A 19,889-nucleotide genomic window follows, 5' to 3' on the forward strand; every position below is an offset into this window, starting at 1 on the left:
GAAGGAAGGTCTGGCTTGTCCACACAGCATTCTGGGATAGGAGAAAAAAAATGGAAAAAAAACGCTCTGGGTTGTTTGGATTTTTTTAAACCAATCACAATTGTCTTTGGGCAGCGACGGCGGCTCTGGAAAAATAGTCTTGGGAAGGAACTTGTTTCGGGGGAACATTTGCACTTCACAAAAGAAAACGCCACCTCCAATATTAAATGAAGTTGTTGACACAATACAGTAATGTGAGCTATTTAAATTAACTGGAGACACGGTTGAACCTCATTGGTTCTTACCAGTATATCGCTGTGTGCAATCCCACCAATCGGTCCCAAAATGTCCCAGTTAGAGAGGTAATGCCCTAAACATATTTTTCGTAAATCTTAACAATCATTCCCCTGAACGAACCAAGCAGGCCCGCCTTGACGCACGATCCAAATTCTCCTTAAAACTTGCCATTTTCAGCGTGCACCGTTGCTCAGGGGTTCCGGTTAATGTTTCCTCGATGCGACCGGAGTTCAAAGTTAAGACTTGGAAAATAACGGGGCTTCCCTGCCTTGCTCAAAGGCCCCTGCAGAGTCTTCGCTGGAGGATGAGTGTGTGTGCCTAAACACAGCCAGGATTCCATTTTTTTTTTTCAAGCAAGCCATTGATCACAGAATGCACCACACAATAGAGTTCAAAAAAATAAAGTTTAATGTTTATGTGCTGTATAACAAATAAAATATATTAGTGTTTAAAAAACAGGTGCATAACTAGGTGAAGCCTAATCTATCACATTTTACAATAAACAGTGAGGAGATCGGTGATCAGTGAGACGGCAGGTCAGACGTGCGCTATTCTCTGAAACATCGTACAATTGTCACGCTTACGCTAACAATGCCAGTGTTTGAGCCAACCCGGCTGAGGGCGTTTTGTCCCCGGACCACATTGGACTTTAGCTCCCGGAATTCACCAGCTAGTTGAGCTTTAGCAAAACTAGATCAACGACAAATCCGTCGCTAGTACAATGTCTTGAAATACAAACACAGTGCCCTGGGGCACTAAAAATGAGACGACACAAATATTTCCCCAAGTTGCAGGTGAATTCCCACCCTGAAGTTCATGACGGACGTACAGTTACTGAGCACATGACAAAATAATGGATCCATATAGTATGCAGGACTTATTACTTACATAAATATTGCATTTGTCTGCCGTTACACTGAGTGAGACTAAACTATCTGCAGGGAGTGCGAGTGAAAGGAGAGTTAGACCAACTTGTCTGGAGGTTATTATCATCGTGGACCAAACCAGACGTATTTACAGTACACAGTGTGGCGAACACATAAAAACACAGTGGACACTTATTTTGCTATGTATCTACCTCTAAACAGCAACAACACATCTTTGAAATATGCACTGATGGCCATCACAGGTGGATTAAACACTGTTAAGAGCTAAGGCTAGTCAACACTATCATCATGTAAAGCGTGTTTTTATTTTTTATATACCAGACACATTCACGCGGTTGTGTTTTTTCCTCAACGACACTTAAGTTTTCTTTTTTTTCCTTTTTGCTCTACGCACATAAACACTGTATTGACACCGAAAAATCTACAGCAAAGTTACACAAAACCCTGGTTGAGAGATTAGGCTCGCACAATTTGTTATCACGGTACTATTTACAGGAATTTTTGCTTTTTGCTGCTGCTGTTGAAAAACCACACACCTGCAATACTTAATATTTGATTCTGTCTCCAGTTGAAGTTTTACGTGTTGGGTGGAATTTGACGACCCGCGGGGCCTGCTGAAAGCTTGTTGGATCGTTGCTTAAAAAACAACAAAAAAAAACCACGTCTCTATTCCTGAAATACTCCCTTGTATTTGCGTGGTGTCGCTTCAACAGCAGTGTTTTGCTAAATTACAAAGTGAAATGAAGCAATTAGCTCGGCCTCCGGCATGCCAGCCACCCAGCCATCCTACCGAGACGAATGACAGAGGTCCCCCGCTGTTACTCCACAACAGCTCCTATACATCCTCTTCTTAAATTACCTTCCATAAATATACACAAGACAAGAGCGAGGAAGGAAGGATTCATCCCACCTCTCCTGTTTTTTTCCTCATTTGAAGTGTATGGCAGAAAAACGAACCTGCTAAAGGGGCTGAATCCTAACTCAATCTCCCTACAGTACCTTTACACCTTTTGAGTTACAGTACAAACGCAGACGTCTATGTTAGATTCGGGAGAATGACGGAGGCCCAGAAGATGCGGGGCGACAGCCAGGGAAATGACAATAAGCCACCAGCTAAATGCTAAATCTTTGGCTATTGCTGGTAGTTTTTTTTAAGATCTTCTTATTGTATTCTTTTTACTTTCTTTGCCCATATCTGGAATCCTGCATCCAGCTTGCCTGGTTTAAATGAAACATTGCCCCACACTGGGCTGAATTGTGACAGAGAGTCCAATATGTTCATATATTCTTTTATCTCATTCCATACATTAACCATATTTTCATTTCTGGAAGCAATCGCAAACTACAGACAACCACCGTACATCTCAAAATTAGATAACGCTTTGTATATCTCCCGTTGTTATGACGTGCTGATGATCTTTGATATTTTTCCCCAATAAGTATTCATATGGGTTTGTGTATATAGTATTATGTATTACGATTAGACTAAAGGTCAAGCATCTCTGTGAGGCTGTACTTGCATTGCTTTCAAGCTAAATGTCAATGTTTAGCTAGTTATGTTTGCCATGGTCACCATCTTAGTTAGCACGCCAGCATTGGTAATTAGCACCACTGAGACTGATGGGAATGGCATTAGTCTCACAGGTATTTGGTCATTGACCAAAGTATTGGACAAATGCACATTGCCTTCATGACTGCACCGAATTTGTACAATTCACGTTGTGAATGACATGAATGGCTGTACCAAATTCTGTGCCGATTCCATAGTTGTGGAGATATTTCACTCTAAACCAAATATGTCAACCACATGGTGGCGCTATAGATGAAAAGGCAGAGGATCACCAAAGTTATAAGGTTACATCATCTGGATACTTTGTATGGCTGTACTAAACTTTGTGACAATCCATGGAGCGGATGTCGAGATATTTCACTAGTTATTTTATAAAAATGTTTACCTGCAGGTGGCGCTACATTAAAAGTCAGAGGATCACCACAGTCTTTAGGATTTATCCTCTGTGGGGCATGAATGCCTGCACCAAACTTCATGGCAATCTATCCAATGTTTTTTTAAAGATATTTCAGTCTCGATCAAAGTGGGTGATATTGCCTTCAAAGGGACAAACACTGGACACTGGAAATATTTTGAAATTGAAACTTTTAGATTGAATATTGGTCGCATCTGTAGCTTCAGTTTTAAGGTCCAAGTGAGTGAAGAAAAATATTGGCTAGTAGTGATAGTCACATAAAGTGTTACCAAGATGCTGAAGACGTGCAGTGAAAAAAGCCAACATTTCTGCTTTTTGTTCGTGAAAAGCGCTATATAAATTAAATTTATTATTATTATTATTATTTTATCTCATCTCTGAATCTACGTTTGAGTTAAGACTCAGCCCCCGGCATCACAGCCTGTAACCTGGCTGTGCAAAGAAAGCAACAAATATAACACCCATGGACACATAAAAAGTACACAAACAGATCACTCTTAAATTACATGTACATCTAACGTGTACGGCTTCTTGACATGCTCTCTAGATGCTTTGGCGAATACCGTCAAAACAGAAAGACAAAATCAAACAAAAAAAATGCTATTCATGAGGCAACATTGGTTGTTAAGGCTCTACTGTGGCTGTGCTTGCTTAGTATCTATTGATGGGTAATAACTGCATACTGTCAAGTGTGAGTAGAATGAATTGGGGGGGGGGGCAAGTGGGGGTTGGTGGTAGGGCGAGGCGGGAGGCACTATGTGGAGTCTTCCGGCTCTGACTTGATGGTTTTCTTCTCTGGGTTGCTGGACGTTCGCTGCGACGTTCCGTTTTCTGAAGACAAAGATAAAGGACGGTATCGTCAGCAAAGAGCCTAATAACGCAGCACAAAGCCTTGCAGAAACTCACAACACAATTCAATTCAATTGTATTGTCACTGACACAATGTGCAGGCACATATGTAACAAAATGTAGCTCATTGCTTTTACATACACAGTAGATAAAAAAAATATATATATATTTAAGGCTTTGACACACACCAACCCGCCAAATGTCGGTAAAAATAACTTTGGCGGGTATAACATTGTAAAGTTACGAGCCAATTTTGCAGGTGATGAATGAAGCGAAGAGTCTGTTTAAATCGTCCGGCAAGTCAGATTGATCTGTTTTCTGGCAAGAAATTTGGACGGTTTGGTGTGTGTTTGGCTTGGAAACGAATGCAACAGCGCAAAACAAACCAGAGGAAATGAAGTAGTAAAGTTAGGTTAAAAAAAAAGGAGATTTTTTTCTAGAGTAAAGTAAATGTAAATGTTTATATTTTATCTACCAACCATCAACCCAAACACATATTTTTAAAGAAAAATTTATGCTTAAATGTACTCAGTGGCAACTATAAGCTGTTAAAAAATTGGCTAGTGGAAAATCTGATTGGCTGGTAACTTTAAAAATGTACTAGCCATGTTGGCTGGTGATTACAATAGTTAATTTAAATCCCTGTGTGCAAATGTTGTAAATGTACTTGTGTAAATGGAAATATAAACATATAAAAATGTAGTACAAAGTAGTGTACTGTGGTGTAGTGTAATGAATGCCTTCAACCATCTACCAACCACTGTAAAACCCTGAATAATAACTCCAGCTATTTACGTTTAACGTCACTAACCTGTTGCTGATGTTTTGGTCTCTTCTGTGTTGCTGTTGTTGTTGTGGTTGTGGTTGTGATGGCGCTTCAGTTCATTGGCTAGCTGCTTGCCCAATGGGAGGTCGCCTTCCTGCATGTTCTGACTGACCACACGCAAGTTGATTGGTCGTTCATCTGAGAGGACAGACGTGGACAACACACACAAAAAACAGTTAGGCCTGTAACAATTATCACGATTGTTAATTTCTTTTACATAATCACCGTTTTATTTGTTTAACCACAGTTAATTGCTAACATTAAAGGTAAAGGTACTTTATTGTCACATACACATAGCAAAATTCATTCTCTGCATTTAACCCATTGGGCAGCCATTTACAGCCAGTGCCTTGATCAAGGGTACTGACTGGAGAACCTAGTACATGTTTTTGATGGTGGGGGAAACCGGTGCAAACCCACCATGCTGCCCTATTAGCTATTAGCTAAGGTCCTAAGGCGTATGACTGGTAATTTTAATTGTAGGTTGTTGGCACCTGACCCTAAACATGTTCATAGCAAAAGAAATGACAAGGGGGCTACAGTTAGAAAAAATAGAGAACAAAAGAGGTGTTGTTTACTTCATAGGCTGTGTATTTGTGTTATTACATTATCTGGGTCCATGACAGTGATATATAACTAAAAGACGTATCCTGGGATTCATTTATAACTTAGATTTTTTTTAAAGTAATAAATAAATAACTATTATTAAATTTGTCCGAAAGAGACAATTATATTGTTAATCGCAATTATTTGTGAGACAATTAGTTGTACAGCAAAATTTGGAATTGCTACAGCTCTTATTATTCTAATTATTAGTTATTCTCGTTGTGCTCAGCTCACGTTCCAGCTCTTCCTACAGTGTAGTTTTTTTTTATTTCTTTTCTTCTTTTTTTTTACCAAGTCACCATCATTAGACTGAAGGGAATCAGCCCAGCTGTTGATCTAACACTGGCTTTGTTTTACAGCACATGTTCAATATTCCCAGTGGTAACAAAGTAAGTCAAGCTGCTGATCCCTTGTGTTTGTCTTTTATTCCTTTTGAGAGCAAGAAAGCAAGAAAGAAATACAGAAAAAAAAGAAGAGAGAGAGAGAGAGAGAGAGAGAGAGAGAGAGAGAAAGAGAGAAAAAAAAGAAGAAAGGTTTTACTGTATTTCCTGTGTGCTTGGTAACGAAATACCGATATTCTTCATTTCACCTATTGTTATTAAAGTGACTATATGCAACGTTTTAATGTTTCTGAAAGTGTGTAATTTGTATGTGATGATCATAAATGACCAGTAACAGAAAATGAGACTAACAGTGAAAAGAACGCTATTATTATATAGTTTTTATTAATGCCTTTGCCCGGGTCCGATTTTTCACGCAAAGTCACAACATGATTTATGGCAGGTAGACAGAGTAACAGAGCACACATTCTGAAGGGTCACAGAATTCTCTGTAACACCGGAAAAAGCCTATACAGTCAGGTAAAAGGTAGCAGGAGATTTCTTTATGTTGGCCCGATTGTATTTTAATGTTATTTTAGAAGTTATCTGCTGTAGTTATGGCTGATACTGGGGCAGGGCCATCACAGAAAGAAAGGAAATTAATCAAAGAAGCTAAAATGGAAAGTGAAAGACAATGGGCGAAACCCGAGTCAATTTCGGTCGGGCTTACAACAAATGGAGACAATTACAGGATTCTAAATGATTTAAAACCAACACCGAATTGCCCTTGGGTATGTAATATGTCTATTTCATTCATAAAATAACTTTAGATTGCACGATGTGGTTGTATGTCAGTAGCCGACATTAAAGTACGTCTCACTTCGATTTAGTGAGGACGTTTTATTCCTTTTAGTCCGTGTTTGTGTTGGCCTACTATTTTCTTTTCCCTTGTCCTCCTGTACTTATGTAAAGTGTCCTTTGGTTTCATGAAATGCGCTATATTAATCTAAGTTATTATTAGGTTGGTTGCTACAATAAACTCCTATTGCTTTGGCTCGTGACACAGTGACAGTGATACCCGGTTTAGCTCATGATATATCCACAGTAGGCTAAGTTACCATATGCTACACTTGAAATGCAACGATGCATCTGTAACTTATTCTCTTATTGTAAATGAATGATTTTCTGTCAGAGCAAAATATTCATCGCAACTATATGACCTGCCCGTAACGCTAACTCAGTAATCTACAGTGGGTAATACAGCACCGTAAAGAAAAGACATTTACGACAGCAGGTGTGGTAAGAAAACTACCACTTTTGTCCAAAGTGGCCGCTAGAATCAACACAAACTGAAAGTTACAAATATCCACTTTAAGTTTACTATCCATGGTTTTAAATCATATTCATTCATACACATGGAACATGCATTTGCGTTCAGGTAAGTCTTTGACTCCTCCAAATCACAACCACTTTCGGCTTTTTCTGTATCACCCGAGTTACCTCAGCGGTGGAGGATGAACCAACTTTGGTTTTATGGCTTTTTACCAATAATGTCAGATTTGCTTTCCCTTTCATTTCAGTTTTAAGACTTCATTGTCTATCATTGTATTTTTTGTATCCCAAACTAGCTAATATGCAGCAGTTGAGGAAGTATTCAGATCCTTTACTCAAGTAAAAGTCCTAATACTTACTAATAGTTACTTTTAGTAAAAGTCTGTAAGTATCATCGGGAAAATGTACTTAAAGGGCAACTATTGTACAGCATTTTCAGGTTCATACTTGAATTTTGTGTTTCTACTACAACATCTTCACATGCTTGAATGTTCAAAAAACACTTTATGTTTCTCATACTGCCCATGGCTGCTGCTCCTGTATTCACCCTCCGTATGAGACGCTCTGTAGGAGCGCCTGTCTCTTTAAGCCCCCCTCTCGACAAAGCCCAGTCTGCTCTGATTGGCCAGAGTGTTTCCTGGAATCTGCGTTCCGCTCTGCAGCCTCCGCTGTTCTTTAATCTTTGGTGACTGTGAGTACTAGGGCTGCACAATTAATCGCAATCTTATCGAAATCGCAATATGGACTAGTGCAATATTTGTTAAAGGCAAAATATGTGTCAACCCATTCTGAATGAAGTATTGTGGTGCTGCCGAGACATCCTGGCCTACAAATTGTATTACAGACTAAAGAAAACAGATCCTTGTCAAAATCACACTATAACCATTTGAAGTTTTTTTTTATTTTAATATTTTTCAGTGAAAATGAGAATTATTATACAAAAATGATCATTCCGTCCAATATCGTGAATCATATCGCAATATCAGTCAAAAAATTTGCAATTAAGATAATTTCCCCATATTGTACTTGAGTGCATTTTATTTCATAAGTTAAGCTGCTCTGTTGAGACAATGTGCATGAAAAGCAAAGAATATGAAAAAAAAAAAAAAAAAAGAAAAAAAAAAGAGAGAGAAAAAAAAAAAAAAAACGAGAAAAAAAAAAAAAAAAAAAAAAAAAAAAAAAAAAAAAAAAAAGAAGAAAAAAAAAAAAAAAAAAGAGAGAAGGAAGAAAGGAAAAAAAGAGAGAGGCCCTCCAGGAAAAAAAAAAAAAAAAAAAAAAAAAAAAAAAAAAAAAAAGAAAAGAGAGAAAAAAAAAAAAAAAAAAAAAAAAAAAACAACTGGCTGGAGGTAAACAGGCGTGGGCGTGATAATTACAGGTGCATCGTGGGATTTGTGGGAACAGCTATATAATGAGCTGTCGGGAGTGGGTGAGGGAGGAAAAGGGATGAAAATAAGATGGGGCCCGGAGGAGAAGTAAGATCCTGAATAATGATGCATGCCTCTCTTCTTCTTTTGTGTTCTGAGATAAGACGTGACAGCTGCCACGGCTGGGTGTGACAAATCAGCACCTATAGGTGTTCTTTCCATCCACGCAGCCACGTACATGCACATCCTGCTGTGGCTTCCATCCTTTTTTTTGTTTCCTGCAGCCACAGCTGGCATCATATTTATTTGTAGATGCGCTTGGTCGGGACTCTTGGCATCTTTTTAACGCTCTGGGTCGGGACGTATGTTTAATTAATATGCGGCACAAGAACGGGACAGCTAGGCTTAGGAAAAGATGGTAAGGTGGGGTTACAAAATGTACATTTCAGTGACACGCGGGACAAGACCAGGGACATGAACCTCGCCCTCTTGGGTGAAAGTCCTGTGTTGTCAGTCTTTCATACTACTCTCTTCCGTTGTCTCTCTTAATACTACGTCATCTTACAGCGCTGCGGTCGAGCTGCTGCTCTGCCAGATGTGTTCCATACAGACGCTAAAGTAGATACAGACGTGAGGAATCAGTTAAGTTAAAAAAGTTAAGCTAAAGCATTTTGTTACCAAGTTAAATATCCAAATGTGAGTTTTAGGCTAACTATATGTCTGTAAGTTAAGCTAACACACGTAACGTCAGACATAACGTTAGCTTAATGCCTCCCCATTCTCTCTGCTGATTCCTCACATATGTATCCACTTTTTAACACGTTTTTTTTTTTTCGAGTTGGCAGCTTATGAAAACTTAAGTTCTGGGTTCTTTACATTGTTGGTAGTGAATATCACCACACAGCAGCTTTTAGGCATGTTTCTGTTGTTTGCTAGCAGACGGAATTGACGAGGAGGAAACCTTGAAGCAATACAAGTCAATGGAGAGCTGTTTTCCCCTCCGGTGGGGCAGGACTTAAATGGGCTCTATGTCTCTATGTTGGAAGTACATTTCAATCAATCCATCTCCTGTCCACCGTCCACTCGCGCCCTACCTTGGCTGTCTCTGCTGGCGTCGGCTCCGTTGGTGTTCTGGGCGTCGCTGAGGTACTTTAAGGCGGCGGGGGGAATCCTCCAGTCCAGAGCCTGGAGGCGCTCCTGGACGGCGGCGTCCTGCAGGATCTCCATCTGCCTGGCCAGCAGACGCTCCAGCTGCATCTGATGGACACAAACAATCTATGATAAGAATCACAGCAGTTACATGAGGGGTGGCATTCCCCGGGGAAAATCACAAGCAGACAGTGCTGGAAGAACTATTCAGATCCTTTAATTAAAAGGTGCAGCAGGTAAATCTTATAAAACTAACTTTCTGTCATATTTGCTGAAAGTGACCCTATGTTCCAGTAGAACTACATGAAGCAGGTCATTTACAAAAAATCCGGCTCCTCTGGCACCACCTACAGCCTGTAGTGCGATTTGCAAAAAGCCACCGCTCCCTGTTCAGATGCACCGATCAGGGCCGGGGGGTCTAACTGCGTGTCAACCACTGCTCATTCACATACATTCATTCTCCCCTGTGGGGGGAGGGTCTTAGGAGACCGTTTTGGGCATTAAAGGGGGGAAAGGGGAGAGGGACTGAGAAGTTGTTGATGTTCAATTTCATTTTTTGGCAGTCCTGGATCTTCACAATCCTACCTACAGCACCTTTAAGTAAAAAAGTACTAATACCACACCAGGGCTGCACGATATGAGCAAAATATCTAATTGCGATTGTTGACTGATACTGCGATTGCGATAAGATTCACGATATTGGACGGAATGATACATTTTTTATAATTATTCTCATTTTCAATGAAAAATATATAAAATTCAAAGTTTGGATATTGCACTAGTCCATATTGCGATCTCGATAAAATTGCGATTAATTGTGGAGCCCTATTCCACACTCCATACTCTGTTACAAGTAAAAGTCCTGCACTGAAAATGTTGCTTAGGTAAAAGTAATGGAAGCATCATCGGGAACATGTTCTTAAAAGTATTACCAACGCAAGAACACCCTTCAGCGTCTGTATGGAACGCACCGGGCAGAGCAGCAGCTCCACTGTAAGATGACGTAGTATTAAGAGAGACAACGGTAGAGAGTAGTATGAAAGACCAAAAATCTGCATAAGAAGGTTAGTTCGGGGGGGTGGATGGGTCAAACAACACCCAGGAGACCAGGGTTCATGTCCCGTTCTTGTCCTGCGTGTCACTGAAATGTACATTTTTTAACCCCACCAACGATCTTTTCCTAAACCTAACTCTCTTGTTCTTGTGACGCATGTCAGTTATACGTACGTCCTGACCCAGAGCGTCTAAATATGACGCTAAAGGAGACTTTTTGCATCAATAACAAAAGCTAAAGGCTCCTGAGCGCCGCTTTTTCAGCCATGACATCTCTTCTTCTTCTGCTGAGAAATCACATGTGTAGAGACGTATGTTCACACACTGGCGAAGTGAAGGAGCATGTGTTTTTCTCAGTAATGAGTTATCATAAAGTCTCTCCTCCTCCTACACTCCGGCTCTAATTAGGAACAAGCCGCAGCGGCGGAGGCACTGGAAACCAATAAAGAACATCACTGGGTTCAAACTGGATCCTGCTGCGGCCACAAACATCTGCTGATATGGAAATGTGTAGCTGTGTCTGTCGCAGGGAGAAAAGCCGGCAGATGGCGTATAATTGTGTCAGCATTAAGGGGGATTTATGGTTCCGCGTAGACGAGATGAGCTGCGCCTCACCTGTAAAGTGGACGAGAGCAGGCGGTGGCAGCAGCAGTGGGCGGAGACAAAAAGCTGCGGTCGAGTCGGACAGCTTCCAGCCGTTACGAGCCGCCTTCAGTTTGAACAGGAAGTCCCAGAAACACTCACATAGGTCCTATCCCGATTTAATGAAAGATTATCAGACCCATATATCAGCTGGTACACAGTCTCCAGTTGTTTTTATTAAGACAGAGTAGCTGTCAAAATGCTCTGCACCGTTCTGTTGCTGATGTTAACAAACAACAGACTGTAGATGATCGGTAATCACAACACATTTAGTCTTTCTGATTTCTACACTTTAACTATCAGCCACACAACATGTGTTCTGTACACATGAAGCCATTAAATCAGACAAATAGCAATTCAAATCCCCACCCAATTCAAAAACAGTAAGAAGTTGATTTAAACGTGATCACGTTGAGTCGCTTCTGAACCAATCGGGGATTCCCATCATGCCCCTGGGTCTTGCCGTTCGGTGGTGAGCACCTGCGCTGCCTGCGTCTCAAACCTGCGGCCGCCTTGATCTCGTGAGGTTATATTCCCCACGTGTCAGAGCGAGTCGGGATCAAGTCGGGCACAAATCGGACCGGCATGCGTTGGAGAAGAGAAGCATTGGGGTTTAACTGTAGGAGTGCCTGGAGTGGAAGGTGGATCCTAGCTTAATAAACAGGCCATTGTTCGGTAAAGTACTTGTAGAGACGATAGAATCTGTTGGTCGGGCAGCAAGACGCTCCGCTTCTGAGACTCCGGTGTGGTACGGCGCGTTGCGAACGGCCGGAACAAACCCGGAACGCAGACGGAAATGCAGCACAGACGCGCCCAGCGGAGAATCGGAGTCTGCCTACCTGCAGATTTCGTCCGACGGTTTCTTCCCCCTTGGACTTGGCGCAGGCCAGCTGCTCCCGCAGCATCTCCTGCCTCATGTGGATGGCCTGCAGCGCCTCCTGGATGTCGAAGAAATTCTCCTGAAGGTGTCGGAAAAGACGTTCCGATTAGTTTTTTCCCCCCGTGTTAAACACTTAATAAGAGAAACAGACAGAGGGCTTACACCCGGCGCAGCGCAAAGCCCAACGCAAGTGTCTTTGCTAGTTTAAGACCGACGCAGTTGTCAGTTTCCCGTCCAGCGCCTGCGTCGTTTAAATACCAAATGCACCTGCGCCCATCCGTGCACCCTTGGGCGTGCTGGTCTTACAGGGAGGTGTGTTCAGGTGCATTCTGGGCGTGTTGCTAGCTTGAGGCAGCGGGAAGTGATCGCGCCATTGACCAACAAAAACCTGGTCTAAAGTCAATACCGCAGCATTTCATTATTATTTTAAGAGAGCATTAGTGAAATGCTCCTAGGCTCGTGCACAGCGCGCGCACACTATGCAGCACACAAACATGCAAAAGATTACAAATAAAAATATTACGGTGCAAATCCTCCATCATAATAGCAATGCGCCAAGGTCCAAACGCGCCTGGCTGTTAAAGGGAACGGGAGATGACCCTCTGATTGGTTTATTGCATGTTACGTTCTCTTCATCATTTTAATCTTGATGTGCCTAGTTTTAACTCTATTATTATTAGTTGAATGTATTCATTTATGCATATATGTATGTACCAATATCACAATATACATCATTTTTGTCATTCTCTTTTTTCGCATCGGTTTGAAAAGCTTGTACAATTACTATTTTGAAAAAGGTATTGCGGAATGAATCAACTATGACCACTAGTATTACAAATACTACTACTATGAACGAGGATAATGTGAGGTTAGGAATAGATTTGCATTTCTTTTTGATAATAAAGCTGACAAAATAAACTGGAATTTCCGGGACTTTTTCCTGATTCTACAGACCGGCCTGAAAGTGAATTTTGGAAGGAATTCGACCCCCCCCCCCTTTGTGAGCTTTTTTTGTGAGCAGGTGTCGGCTCATCTGCGGCTCTTCGTCTTGTTTGAAAAAACAAATCCCTGCAGCCACCACATGTTTTCAATCATGGCTTTTTACAAACTGAGAGGAGCCATTCAGAGCTCAAAGAGAAACTCTCAGAGCCAAGTGTGTCAGCAGATGAGCACTGAGAGATCGCTTTGTACTCGGCTCAAGGCAGTTGCTGCTCTGTTACTTTTCGCATTGCCAGACCCTCCTCCACGGCGCTGCGGAGGAGGAAGGGTCTGGCTAGTCCACACAGCATTCCGGGATGGGAAAAAAATGTGCTCTGGTTTAATGGCTTATTTCTTTAAACCAATCACAATTTAGCGTAGCGCCTGACAGAAGGACGGTGCCTCTGCAAAACAGCTTCAGGAAGGAACTTGTTTTGGTGGAGCACATTTCTGTTCAAAAGTTGTTTTAGTCGCGCAATAGTCTATAATATCGACGACGTTACGTTTTCTGGGATTGCTCCGTTGCTGCCGGAAATTCTGCCGAATACTGGACAGATAGTCTAGCTAGCTGTCTGGATTTACCCAATCCACCGGAGTTTAGAAAGAGGAAAGTGACGGATATCCAGGCGAAAAGAGGGACATCCGGCGGATCTTCCGGCGGCACCGGAGCAATCCCGGAAAAGAGTCATTGTTGATATAGACCACTGCTGTGTCCGTTCTGTTCCTGTGCACAGACGAGCTCCGTCTGTCAACACTGTGTCTTTCACATTTTAACCAATGAGTGAGCCTCGACCCTTTGTTCGACATTATTTACTACAAGCGACCAAAAGTAAAGAGGTCAATTGTCTGTTGTTGGTATTTAAGAGATCCTCCATCAGTCACCCAGCACATGGATGAAGGAATGAATGGATGAAATCTTTATTTTGAACGATTCATTTTATATTTTTATATTAAATATCTAAAACTTCTCCTTTGCCGAGAAAGTCCATCCACCTCACAGGTGTGGCTTATCAAGATGCTGATTAGACAGCATGATCATTGCACAGGTGTGCCTTAGGCTGGCCACAATAAAAGGCCACTCTAAAATGTGCAGTTTTACTGTATTGGGGGGTGTCCGAAAACAATGTACTGTATAAACGAAAAAACTTCAACATAACCCACGATCTGTTGGAAAAGAGATCGGTAGAAGCCCCTGGGCTTATCAGTCAAACAAGATAAATCAAACTTAAAGAAAAAATACAGAAATACTACTCCCATTTACGTCTGACTTTATCTAGCTATTAAGATAAGGTTAGAACAAACAAAATCCAAAATCCAGCAGCAGTAACATCAGTGTTACTCTCTTTCCTCACTTCTGTACTCTGTTTGATCGATTCGTTCGGACTATTCCACAAAAGCAACCCCGCAATTCGAAATACACACACTTTTGAGCTTTGTCCGAGCCTACCATTGCTTCAAATTTAAAATCCCTCTCAAGTTATAAGCCCCCCCACCTCTCTCTATCTGTGAACAGTTATATGTTTCCAGGCAGCTGTCTTTTTTGAATGGAACTAGAAAACTCACAAAAATAACACTACACGTTATCTACAACGTTGAATTTTTGTTAGGTCTGCAACTGACAGTTATTTTCATTGCCGATTAATCGGTCGATTCTCGATTAATCGTTTAGTTGTTGGTTCTTTAAAATGTCAGGAAATCGTCCCCAAAAGATATACAGTTTACTGTCACAGAGGAGAGAAGAAACTACAACATATTCACATTTAAGAAGCTGCAAACAGAGCATTTTTACTTGTTTTTTCGTCACCAAATTTACCATAAGGAACTTGGATGGTTCCCTACAACGCTAAAATAAAAAACGATGATCACTACTTTCATGGTCAAAATGTGTGATAATCCATAAACATGTTCCTCTGATCTTTGCTATTAGTAAAAAAAATATTCATAATTCCTGCTTATATTACTCACAAATTAGGTATAATTTCATGTAAATTAAATTCCAAAAAGAAGTAAATTCCAAAAAGAGGTGTAAAACTAGTAATAAGCTGCAATGTAGTTGGCTAAGACGACATAACGCAGAACTGGGGGATCATTTATAAGCTACTGTGAACCAAACAACGAGATCAACAATCCATGGTATGGAAGACCATACGAGGGTTAATAGTAGACAACTAAACGATTAATCGATTAATCGTTAGCTTTCCCATCTGACAGAGATGTTATTCTCTGTTTCCTGCCCAGGGTCTACGGATGAAAATGAGCTTATAGCTAACTCTGGTACTTCTAAGGAGCTGTGCATTGTCCCAGTCAAATAAATAAATCAAATTGCAGTGAGCCACTGCTGACCTTACCTCTGTTTTAATCCTTTTAGGGGACGGCTCGTCTCGGTCTCCGCAGCGAGACCTGCACAGAAACATCAGGAAATGCACTTTAACACTTTATACGTACCAGCTAATGGATGGTTAATCTCAAATCAGCCCTCCTGTTCCGACACCACAGCTGGAAACATTTCTTGTGAAGTAAAAGTAAAAAGTAAAAAATCCTCCCATTTCAGAAAGGGCAAAGGATCCAACCAGTTGTGTGTTTAATGGTCTAATCATCTCAGGTGGACCTGTAGGCCGTTATATTGCTGGCTAGTTTACTTTAGAATTAAACATCAGATTTTATAAACTACATGTGTTCTGTGTGCAGGAACCCTAATGTGTAAAGTCGTACTGAACATAGTCATACTGAGAAATACAGAGAGAGAGTTGTGTGCAGCTGATAGTCTTAATTAGCTTTTGTAGCAACTCCTTTGGCAATGACTCGAATGTAACAGCCAAAAAAATATCAAAAAGGTTACACACTAAAGCTTTAGGTACAGTACTGGAGTAAATGTACTTGGTTCCATTCAACCAGCAGATATGAGCGATAAGGTGGAAGCAGTGTTACTCACTTGCTGGTGCGGTAGGTGTACTTGTAAGTGACCTCTCTGGAAATCTGGCGGGCGAGTCCGAACAGCTCGTCCCGGCGCGTCAGCAGAGCCATGTCCCTCATGCAGAGCTGTGCCGCCGCCTCGTTCACCGTCAGCTACACATCACACACACACACACAGGTAGACATAAATGCGTAAACCTCAAGCAAATCCATTGGGAGAAAATTCACTCATCAAGTACGTGACTAGGCCTGTAACAATTATCACATAATTGTCAATTCTTTTTTACATAATCGCAGTTTCTTTGTTAACTGTTACCCTCTGGTAGGCGTTATAGGTCCATGCAATCCATCTGATCATTGCTCTTTTACTGTTTTTTATTCTGTTGTTTAGATATGCCAAATTGTTAGAAAAGTTAGAAAAAATGTTTCAGATAATAAAGAGGCGCTGAATAAAGAGGGTTTCCTCCAGTGTATTGTAAGCCTGGTGGCCCACCGGGCCTAAGTTGCCCCCCCTCCCCACACCTCCACAAGGCCAAAGGAAATAATTTTGTATGTATTTTTAAGACGTTTTTTAAACTACAGTTAGAGTGGGGCGGCTCAGTTGTAAACTTAGATGTATTCATATTTTCAAATCTCAAGTTAGCTTTTAGCACTGACTTAAAGTGCGGCCCTACGGAATCTGTTTTATAGCTTTTTAAATTCTCAATTTCGGGATTCCGGCCATTTATTTTGTCATCCAGAAACTATTTGGCGCTACATTAATGCTGCCATCTTCGGAAAAAAAGACACTGGCCAAACGGGCTAAACCACTTTTCTGGGGGAATCCCTGGGCGTTGGTTACTACGTGTATTTGGGTTATAACATTATCTGGGTCACATAACAGTGATATATAACCAAAAGATGTATCCTGGGATTCATTTACAACTTTAATTTGTTTAAAAAAGTAATAAATGAATAGATGTTTGTTTTATTTATTTGACTGAAAGAGAAAATTGTATTGTTAATCGCAATTATTTCTGAGACAATTAATTGTACGACAAAATGTGGAATTGTTACAGCTCTAAGCCCGTGATAACCAGCAGCGGGGTGGCGATTAGTCTTTTGTGGACAACCTCGTGCAGCGTCAGGTGTTTTCCGTCCCTCCTCTTGGAGTCAAAGCGTCCGTAGATGGCGCTGTATTTTCGGATCTCCTCTTCCCGCCGCGGCTCGTCGTCGCTCATTTCGAAGATGTGTCCGATCATCTTCGCCAGCTTCTTGTTGTTCTTCAGCTGCTCTTTGACCTCGGCTAAGTCCGTCTTGGGAAGCCCCGGCGCCATCCGGTCCACGCACTCCAGGACCGACTGGACCGCCGCGGCGTCCAGAGCCTCCAGCGCGTCTCTCGGTGAGGACGGGGAGCCGAGGTCCGACGGCGACAGGCTGTGCTCGCTGTCGTTGCTGTGGCCCGACCAGAATCGAGCCTCGCTGCCGCCCTGCAGGGGCGACCCGGCCGACACTTTGTCCCGCGCCACGTCCAGCTTCCCTGGGTCGGAGCAGGCGGCGGTTGCGGCCACGGCTTTTGGCATCTTGACGCTGGCGGTGTTGGATCGGTCCTGGGCCCCGAGCAGCGTGGGCGAGCCCTCGGGCAGCTTGTAGACGGGGATGCTGCAGACAGGCAGCGAGGTGAGCGGCTGGTTGAAGACAGCCGGGTTGGTGACCCAGTCGCGCAGCGCCTTCTGCAGGCGCCGCACGTGCAGCGGCTTGCTGGCCATGCCGACGAGCGCCATGATCTCCAGGAACTCCTCCTCGCCGGCCTCGCACAGCTGCTGCACGTCGTCGCCGCCCTGCTGGATGAAGGCCTCGTAGTAGTAGAGCAGGTTGGCTCGCTGCAGGATGCGGTAGAGCTGCAGCTCACCCAGGGTTCTCGGCAACACCGCCGCCATACCTGAAGGGGGGGGGGGGACACACAACGGGTTAATACGTGTACAGATTTGCAGAGGATGCGTGTTGTGTGATTAGGCCTGTATCAATTATTACATGATTGTCTAATTGTCAATTTTTTGGACATAATCGTAGAGCTGTAACTATTCAAAATGTTGCTGTACAATAAACTGTCTCAGAAATAATTGCGATTAACAATACAATTGTCTCAGGTTCAGTCAAATTTAAGAATTTTTTTTATGTTTTACTTTTTTATACAAATTATAATTCTGAATGAATCCCAGGATACATCTTTTGGTTATATGTTGCGGTCATGTGACCCAGATGATGTAGTATATACGAAAAAAAAAAAAAAAAATATACAAATATATAGTCCGACCAGTAACCGCTTGTATAATTACTATTTGGCATATCTAAACACAATCAACGATTACCAGTCATACGCCTTAAGACCTTAAGTTAGAAAACATGTTTTATGATAATAAAGAGGCGTTGTTTACTTCGTAGGCTGTGTGTTTGTGTTACTACCTTATCTGGGTCACAAGATTTTGACTGAAGGAGACCATAATATTGTTAATCGCAATTATTTCCGAGACAATAAATTGTACGGCAAAATTTGGAATTTTTACAGCTCTGTGTGTGATATTTGACATTTTGGGGGAATACTTTTCTTTACTTTCTTGCAGATAGTTAGATGAGAAGTAGCCTAGGAATCTAGACGCACCCTAGCGGGAGGTCAGTCTGACAGGGTCAGTCTAGCAACTCTCCGTTGGCTTGCGAGCTGGAAAAACCAAATTCTGGTCAGGCCAATCACATCGTGTATAGAGTCGGTGGGCGGGGCTTAACATAAGGACGGCAGAGTTGCGACAGTTCAGCGTGAATTCCCTGCTACTTGAAACTAAAGATGGCTGCTGCTGGCGGATAGCGGTCTTTGGAATCAGCTTTGGCCGCGACTCTGGAAGACTTGGAGTTAAGCACTGAAGTCATTCTTAAAAAAAGGAAGATGTGTTTGCTGTTTTTTTGTTTCGGCATAAATAAACAACATTTCAAATCAAAATGATTGCTCCACTCACAACCGGATTCCGCGGCCCTCTAAACTGACACGGAGGCATGCTTCTATGAAGCGTGTACATGATTTATATTTGGACTGTACATATTCTTCTTGGCGGGCTTGTGACTGCAATTTATCAGGCTTCAGCAGGTGTGTGAATGTGTTCAATTTGATCAAGAATGCCAGGAGAGGCTTGCTTTTTTTTGTTGTTGGAATAAATGGTAAAAGGCAGGAATTTTCACATTTCTGCTTTAACTCTGTTTTGTTAATCTACATCCTTTCAGGTGTTTCACCTCGAAAATATTCCCGTTTCATGTGTGGGGATAAAGACACAAAACGACCCTCTGTAGGTGCACGGGTTAAAGATTACATAGCTGCCTGTTTACGACGCTCATTTTGTATTTCTTATACCTATCGTGACTGACATTCAACAACGTTATCGCATATTGCATATTTTCCTCATACCGTGCAGCCCTATGTTATTCTATGTCCTCGAAAATTTGGAAATTCCTTCATTTTGATAATGATTGCACATTTCCCGTTAACTCATGCTGTGGTCAATAACTTCTGTATTGCACAATGCCCAATTGCGTAATACCATATCAAATATAACATAACATATATATATATATAAAATATTGCACCAGTACCCTATCAGGCACTGCACATCCAGATTAGTATTTCTATTCGCTGTCGTCCACTCTCCAGCCCTACGAAGCACGGAAACACTCGGATCGGTGTCAAATACTTGTCGCTTGCCACCTTAATAATTCGAGGGAAAGTCCAAAGTGGAGGCTTTGTTTTTTGACTCTTCCTATGTGCATGCGAGGCCCCTGCGGAGGCCCAGCTAACAGAGGAGTG

The 19,889-nt window shown here is 41.9% G+C and overlaps 1 protein-coding gene across 3 annotated transcripts in view; it reads right to left on the reverse strand.

The window, feature by feature from the left end:
• Positions 1 to 1,693: 1,693 nt before the first annotated feature.
• nab1b (NGFI-A binding protein 1b (EGR1 binding protein 1)) overlaps positions 1,694 to 19,889 on the reverse strand; it is a 32,764-nt gene continuing 14,568 nt past the window's right edge. For 2 of the 3 annotated variants that reach the window (XM_039792981.1, XM_039792980.1), the window contains 7 exons: positions 17,173 to 17,981; positions 16,080 to 16,213; positions 15,496 to 15,547; positions 12,129 to 12,248; positions 9,540 to 9,702; positions 4,809 to 4,961; positions 1,694 to 3,979 (listed from right to left, as the gene is read on the reverse strand). In XM_039792981.1, coding sequence (XP_039648915.1) covers positions 3,903 to 3,979; positions 4,809 to 4,961; positions 9,540 to 9,702; positions 12,129 to 12,248; positions 15,496 to 15,547; positions 16,080 to 16,213; positions 17,173 to 17,979 — 1,506 coding nt within the window. In that variant the 5' untranslated portion in view covers positions 17,980 to 17,981 and the 3' untranslated portion in view covers positions 1,694 to 3,902. The remainder of the gene's footprint in view (positions 3,980 to 4,808; positions 4,962 to 9,539; positions 9,703 to 12,128; positions 12,249 to 15,495; positions 15,548 to 16,079; positions 16,214 to 17,172; positions 17,982 to 19,889) is intronic. The other variant, XM_039792983.1, reaches the window with a different exon arrangement.

The sequence above is a fragment of the Perca fluviatilis genome, chromosome 24, assembly GCF_010015445.1.
Source record: "Perca fluviatilis chromosome 24, GENO_Pfluv_1.0, whole genome shotgun sequence".
Taxonomy (NCBI): Eukaryota; Metazoa; Chordata; class Actinopteri; order Perciformes; family Percidae; genus Perca; species Perca fluviatilis.